This window comes from Vigna unguiculata, chromosome 1 (genome assembly GCF_004118075.2).
Source record: "Vigna unguiculata cultivar IT97K-499-35 chromosome 1, ASM411807v1, whole genome shotgun sequence".
In the NCBI taxonomy this organism is placed as follows: domain Eukaryota; kingdom Viridiplantae; phylum Streptophyta; class Magnoliopsida; order Fabales; family Fabaceae; genus Vigna; species Vigna unguiculata.
In genome coordinates, this window is record NC_040279.1 from 7,776,071 (window position 1) to 7,784,270 (window position 8,200).

Consider the following 8,200-nt stretch of genomic DNA (forward strand, 5'->3'; position numbering starts at 1 on the left):
TTAATAAGACTTTAATTTGTTATTAAAAAAATTCAAGATATAAATTTGTAGCTTTATAGTCCATAATTTAAAAAAAAATATAAAAGTGATCTCAAATTAAAAAAAAATAAAATTTATACAATATAATGATAATTATATAATAAATCGTACATAAGTTTAAATTTAAATTGAAAAAAAATAATTTAAATTTTAAATTCAAATGGAAAGTAATAATGCAAATGAAAAAATATGTAAAATCTTTTTATAAAAATCAGAATTTAATAAAACATTAAATTACTCCACTAAAAACTTGTTCAGAATCTGCCTCTATCTCCCCTATCTTCTTTCATTTTTCTGGACTCTTTCCCGCAAAGAAGAACGCTTACAGCAACGTATAAACTCACCACCCTATCAGCTCCGCATCCCACGACCGGGCCGTGTCTTCTCCGTCGCGTCCGACAACAGCGCCGTGTCTGGCCCAAAGAAGGGTGTCCGACACCGTGTCTTGGACGCTCCCGTTGAGTGTCTGTGTCCGCACCTCGTCGGAAGCGGGGAAGCGCAGCCTCCGAGCCGTGTTGGAGCTTCATTACCAAAAAGGTTCTATCTTTTCACCACGCTTGTCTCGAAGTTTGGATTGATTTTTTTTTGGGGTTTTCTCGTTCTTATCAGTAGCAGATTTTAAGGTTAGTTCGAAAGGGTTTTAGCAGTCCCATTTGGAGGACGAACAGGACATATACGAGGTTGTTCTTTTTTATTGTTTAAAAGATGCCAGCTTTGATTTCATCTAGGTTTCTTCTGCTTGTTGGGGAGTCACTCCACTTGAGAAGGGCTCTGGCCACTTCTAGGTCTGTTTTATTGCACACTAGTGTGACGTGTATGAGCCAGGTGGAACCTAATCATGGTTCCCTCACCCTCTCTAGCATAGGTTTCCAAACTGAAACGAAAGCTGAGAACAGAAGCAAGTCTAATAAGGTTAAGCCATTTGGTTCACCCTCTGAGAATCTCAAGAGCAAAGGAAAGCCCTTTGACATTAATGAGAAGAAGAAGAAAGCCATTAGGGTTGTAGAAAAACAGCAAATAGAGTTTGCCCCTTTTGCTGCAAAGTCATTTTCAGAACTTGGGCTCCCACATGTGTTGATTGAGAGGTTAGAGAAGGAGGGTTTTACTGTTCCGACCGAAGTTCAGTCTGCTGCAGTTCCCACCATTCTGAACAACCATGATGTCATAATTCAGTCTTACACTGGTTCAGGGAAGACACTAGCTTACCTGCTTCCTCTTCTCTCGGTTGTTGGACCGCTGAGGGGGAAAGGTGATGATGGTGGTGATGAGAATGGGAAGAAGTTGGGAATTGAAGCAGTGATTGTTGCTCCTTCTAGAGAGCTTGGAATGCAGATAGTGAGGGAGTTTGAGAAGGTGCTAGGAATGGATAACAAGAGAGTGGTTCAGCAGCTTGTGGGGGGTGCCAACCGAACCAGGCAGGAAGATGCTCTCAAGAAAAACAAACCTGCAATTGTTGTCGGCACACCTGGTAGGATAGCAGAGCTAAGTGCATCTGGGAAACTTCGCACTCATGGATGTCGATATTTGGTGTTGGATGAAGTTGATGAACTCTTGTCCTTCAATTTCCGGGAAGATATGCACCGGATATTGGAGCATGTAGGGAGGAGATCAAGTGCAGACCCAAGCTCAAATTCTGCAAAGAATGAGCGTCAGTTGATCATGGTTTCTGCAACTGTGCCCTTTTCTGTTGTGAGGGCTGCTAGAAGCTGGGGTTGTGACCCTCTTCTAGTCCAAGCTAAGAAAATTGTCCCACTTGAAACTTTCTCTCCCTCTGAGCCTGTCAGTTTATCCCGGTCTTCTTTGCCGAGCTCAGCTATGCCGTCTCAAGCAGCAGTAGAGAGTCTGCCACCTGCGCTGAAACACTATTACTGTGTGACAAGGTTGCAGCACAAAGTTGATGTGTTGAGAAGGTGTATTCATGCACTGGATGCCAAATTTGTGATAGCTTTCATGAACCACACTAAACAGCTAAAGGATGTTGTCTTCAAGCTGGAGGCCCGTGGGATGACAGCTGTGGAGTTACATGGGGATCTAGGGAAGCTTGCAAGGTCAACAACCCTGAAGAAATTCAAGAACGGTGAGGTGAGAGTTCTGGTAACGAATGAATTGTCTGCAAGGGGGTTGGATGTGGCAGAATGTGATCTTGTGGTTAATCTTGACTTGCCAACAGATTCAATTCATTATGCACATCGGGCTGGCCGAACTGGTCGGCTTGGTAGGAATGGTACAGTGCTAACCATATGTGAAGAACCAGAAGTGTTTGTTGTGAGGAAATTGCAGAAGCAGCTGGGAATTCCAATTGCGTCCTGTGATTTTTCAGAGGGGAAACTACTTGTCACTGAAGAAGAGAAAACAGTAAGCACTTCTACAAGTTGATGTGTTATATTTTACAACTTATTTAGTCAGTGATGCAGTTTCCATGTTCCATGTTTAATTCTTCATATTGCTTCTTACCTATTGTACTTATTGACAACTTATACATGAGTACACGTCAAAAGCTTCCTGGTATTTTGCATTTGAAGTTGAGCATACTGATAAGGGTAGCTGATATCTGTTTCACATAACCACTTATTGATACAATTAGTTATCACTGTACTGGATTTTGAGTTTTTGCCTTTATGTTTATGAACAACATAGACACAGATTAATTTGGAAAACATGATTTCTGTAAAATCAGTTTTTTTCTTTTTCCAGTTTTTATGAATGAAAAACATCTGTCACAGAAAATTACTCCTTTGGTAAGCAGAAGAAAAGTGGCAAGAATAGCAATTAACTGTTTTCCTTTTGAGAGAAAAAAAAAATTGACATGAAAGTAGAACTAGAAGGAATGATAGGAGGGTTATTTTGGTTTCTGGAATCAGAATAAAAGAAAATGAAACTTTATTAAGAGAACTCCAATTAATGTGGTGTTAGCCTTGGAGGCTCTTTCTTCCAACACAGGTGGAATTTCGTCCAGCACTGCCAAAATTTGAAATGATCAAAGCATTTTTTAAATTTATTACACTCACAAAAATTGTATCCCTTTATGATCATGAAACAAATTTAGCACTATTAAAAAGATTTAACACCCCTGCGAAAAGACCACTTTGAAATGAGATTTATCATTACTAAATAAACATTTTGATAATGGTTTATGATACATTTCCGAATGAATATGTAATGTTCTCTTCCTTTATAATGACTCCAACTATTCTATCAATCTTTTCCACCGCTTCCTTTCCCCATAGCAGTGAACCAACTCACAATTACTACACAATTCTCACAGTTTCAGAATTATTATGCTTACTTTTACTATCGAAAGAAAGGGTTTTTATAACCCAAAATTACAATAGATTTGCTATAACATGGAAAATTTAAGAGTTAAAAACCCTAATCTAAGAAGGGGTTATAACATGACCTTACTATTATTTTGAAATGAGATTTATAGACTTTTCCAAATTGTGTTGAATTCATTATAAAATGGTTCTTTTTAGAAAGGTGTTGAATTTGTTTCGTTATGCTCTTCCTCTGGAAGTCTCATCTATCTATTTCGGAAATACCATTCCATGTAGATTTCTAAAATCTTCTGCGATTAATTCTAAACATTTATGAAGAACTCATTTCTTAATGACAATTTTCATTATAGGATGTTCTTGAATGATAACAGTGTTTGTTTTGAAAAAATGTTAGAATTAGTTTTTTTCGAAAGGATTTTTTTTTTTTTTTTTTGTGAGGACGTAAGGAGGTTTAAAAAGCTCTAAAGGGCATTGTGTATATTATTCTTTATCAATGCAATTGTTTTTATGGTTTTTCTTCCTTTACTTCCATTTTGTTTTCTTTTACTGAGTAATATGCAAAATAACCAACATATTTTTAAATTTGAATGTTTTGAAACAGAAATTAAAAGAAATAACAATGCAAGGAAGCTTGAATTTTTTTTGTTGTAATATAAGGAAATGGTGCTTAATACACATTAATGTGGATTTTAAAAATGGTTCAAATTTTAATGTAGTAAACATATTCTTATGCTCTTACAAATATCACCATCTCTTATGTCATGCTCTATTAAACTCCATAATTTTAATGACGCTTAGATTTTGCTACTTGCACCCCCATAAACTTTAATATGACCATTCTACCTTTCCTCATGGTGATTTTAGACTTCTTGTCTCAAAATTCTTTTCGAACAAAAAATTTTAGAACATGATTTCCAAAACAGGATTTTTGTAATTAAATTTCCAGAATATGAGATACTTTCTTAAATGAGTTTTCTGAAACAAAATTTTCAAAACATATAACATGTTATTTGGAATAGGATTCCTGGAATAAAATTCTGAAAACAAACCTTCCAGAACATAGAAGAGATGCTTTCCAAAACAAATTTTTCACCAAACCTAGAGTTTTAATCTCTCGGATTCTTCTTCTTTTTCTTCTAAAAAAATTACAATGGAAAATGAAGGTGTAGTGAAGAAGAAGACACAGTAGCAGCAATTTATATAGTTGCGGCAGCAGCGTGGTGTAGTAATGGAAGGTATTTTAATCCTTTTGTTAGTCTATAAGGGTGCAAATTGTAATCATGGGAGTGCGGAAGAAAAAGCCCCATTCTATTGATTGAGAGCAGATTTCATTTGGATTATTTAAGAACAAATTTCATTTGGGCTATTCTAAACCAAATAGCTAATAAAATCGTTGTTATCCACACCCGCTTTAATTTCTCCACTCCCCTGTTTGGAACATTTTGAAATATCCAAACTAGTAGTCTTCCTTCTCACATTCACCCTCCCCAACACTACGCTAATTTATTTATTATTCTCTAAAATTCATCTAGGTCTTATATATATATATATATATATATATATATATATATATATATATATATATATATATATATATATATATATATATATATATATATATATATATATATATATATATATATATATTCACTTTTTAACCTATCCTAAAAAAAACTAGTTATGTATTATAATTAACTTTTATACAATATAAAAAATTATTCTTTTAATGTATTTAAAGAAATTGAATCAAACCACAAATGTTAGTAAGTTTTCATAGGGAACATATCACTTTTAGGAAGATAGTATAATGATGAAATTGGATGGTTGTCATAAGAACTTAGTTTCTCAATTATAACATGTTCTTTATTAATAAGTAAAACAAAATTTTCTTAGATTATTTACATTATATTGAAAATAATTATGAGTCTAAGTAGAAGATCTATAAATTTATTATTTTAAAATTTTGGATTAAAGGTGATGTTGGATTCATTTTGGTTATAAGCTCAAAGAAATAGTGAAAAATTATAAATGAAAGAAAGTGTATCGGGTGTTGTAATAAAATGGTAGTATAAGAAATTACTATTCGGTGTTGGAAATTCTCTAAAAAAAACTAATCAATTTTAAAGAAAGAGAAAACAAATAAAAAGAAAATTATTGAAACCACACATGCATGAATCCCATTGCATATTTATTATTTGCATACCAATATTATTGTGATCCTTCTAGAAAGTATTTGAAGATGAAGAATGTTTTTGAAAATTGAAATTTTGATTGGCCTAGCCATCAATTTATTACTTATAAAAATGGTTCCTACTCAAAAAGGGTTTTGACCAATGATAGATAACTTACATTATGACATGGGATCATGTTCATGCCTGCAACACCCATGTGCTGTCACCTTTTTTCCCTCCCAACTACCTTTTATTTATGTATGTGCCTACATTCATACTCTCTCCTTTTCAACTCCAATCCATCAAATAGAAACATTCTTCTTCTTTCAACAATAAAATAGGTTAGTATAATATTTCCAAAATTTTATATCAATTAAAAATATCATGAAATTGTTAGGAATTCAAGTGTAAGTCTAAGTTTTACACTGGTTAGAGATGAAAAAGTAGAACACTAGGATAAAGATCTATAAACTCATTGTCTTAAGATTTTGGGTCGAGAATGATGCTAATATCTTAAGTGGTTAGACTCACTCTCATTGGTGTTTGTTCTTCTAGTGAAACATTCTTTATAAATCTAACACAAATTATAATAAAAATAGTAGAAATAAATTTCATCTTACAAAATTGATTTTGTAAAATTAACTTAAATTCAATATACGATAATATCCAAATCTATTTTAGTAAGATAGGTAAATGTATTGTGTCACTCACCATGAAACTCTTTTTATTCTCACATTTGATATCAACATAAAAAGATGCGTTGAAAATCCTCATTTAAAAATATCATCAAATACTATGTATATAATAATTTTTATTTAATATTTTGTGGTCAAACCAATAATAGTTGATATTATTTTTTATTTTAATTATTTTTACTTAGATAATCACGATACTTATAATATTCATTCCAAATGATAAAATAAATTTGGTTGATGACCTCTAATAATTGATATTATTTTTATCTATAAGATTTGCGTAAGAAATGTTGTTAAGTTCAGTTCCTTAAACTACGCAACATTGGTCATAATTGTGCTTTTTTTAAAAGGAAAAAGAAAGTCAAATGAAACATTTTTTAATTGGAGAGTTAATTTTTTATTGGGCCCAAACCCAAACAGCTTGCACATGACCCACAATCTAAGGTGTGAGGGCCTCAGCTATTATAACATGTTCAGAGTTTTTCTTCATTCATGGCACATGGACTGCTCAAGCTACACCAATTAACTAAAATTTCAATACCAAAATGCAACCACACACAGATGCAAATGAATGGAATAATTTAACTTATGAACCTACTCAAATTTTTCATATCAGTTTTTCTTACAAATATTTCGTAAGAATTTATTACATCCACTCAAAAGTTTATACGAAACTATTTTTATCAAACTTTCTATGACAAATTTATAGAAAAATATCGTGGTGGAACTTGAATTAACAAGCTACTAAAATATATTATAACTCTGCATTTAACCTAAAATATACATTAATTTTTTTTAAATAATGATAAATTTCAAAGATAATAATATATTTAAAGACCAATTGTTAATCGGAGAATAATTTAGAGATTAATTTAAAAAACTGTTGATAGTTAACGTTAATAAACAATTTAGAGATCAATGATTTTAGTTACCAACTTAAAAACTAATTATAATTCTTAAAATTATTTTAATTACTAATAATCTTTAGTTTATAAATTAATATCTAAATTGAATTCTTTAATAATGATTATTTTTAATAACTAAAATGGATTATTATTCAAATATTTTTAAGAAAAAATTAAAACAACTTTGTGAGTCTTTTGCAGTTTTCTGGTTTTTGTTTACTTTTAATCAACGTGAAACTCTAATTTATACTTAACTTGAAAAGTATTTAAAAAAGTACTATTTTGTTTTTAAATAAATGCAACATTAAAAAAGTTATCCATTCTATGTGATACATGTTATGAAAATATTAAATATATCTTATTATTGAGATCAAAATTGACAATAAATCAAAACTATATAAAAAACAATAGTAAATACATTTTCGTGAAAAAGAAGAAGAAGAAGAAGAAGAAGAAGAAGAAGAAGAGATGAAGTAGCCTTTTGGTGATTTTTTTGTTTATTGATTGGTTGAAGATAGATATGGTTTGAGTGGTGAAAATGGTTATGATATTGTGTGAATGATGAGAAAAAGCAGCGAAACATGATCATAGATTACTCAGATTGATTATAAGGAATATAGATTCTCCAATTATTTGAACCTGCAACGTGCAAACTACAGAGATCTAGATCATGTACCTAGATTTCTCTATAATGTTTGTTTTTCTTCACTATTAAAATACAACAACTTTTTCTAATTCTTTAAGTTATCATTAACATATTTTTATGCATAAGTTAAATACTAAATCTGTCAATCCAATGATGAGCTAAATATGAGTATTTAAATTCTATCATTTCAACTACTTTAATGTGTAATGATTCAATTGTGTTACAGATAGATTATAGTCAAACTGGCCCTAATAAAATAATAATAATAATAATTAAATACTCATTTGTTTTAAAATAAATGTAACTTAGTTGAGAAAATTTAAATTGGATAATATTTTAAAATTTTTATTCTTAAATATTTCAGCCTTTTTAAAAAAAGAAATAGTTTTTTTATTTTATTTTGAATTTGTCTCCAAATTAATTGGTATGTCTATGTTTCCAAAGAGAAGTAATAACCCTTAAAGTTTTC

General features: G+C 31.2%; 1 protein-coding gene across 1 annotated transcript; it reads left to right on the plus strand.

The window, feature by feature from the left end:
- Positions 1 to 287: 287 nt before the first annotated feature.
- Positions 288 to 2,556, plus strand: LOC114192646 (DEAD-box ATP-dependent RNA helicase 47, mitochondrial). The gene has a single exon (XM_028082424.1). The coding sequence runs from the start codon at positions 745 to 747 to the stop codon at positions 2,413 to 2,415; it is 1,671 nt and encodes a 556-aa protein (XP_027938225.1). The 5' UTR covers positions 288 to 744; the 3' UTR covers positions 2,416 to 2,556.
- The last annotated feature ends 5,644 nt before the right edge of the window (positions 2,557 to 8,200 follow it).

Excerpts from the sequence above, each read along its gene's own strand:
- LOC114192646 (XM_028082424.1), top strand. The coding sequence starts at position 745 with ATGCCAGCTTTGATTTCATCTAGGTTTCTTCTGCTTGTTGGGGAGTCA.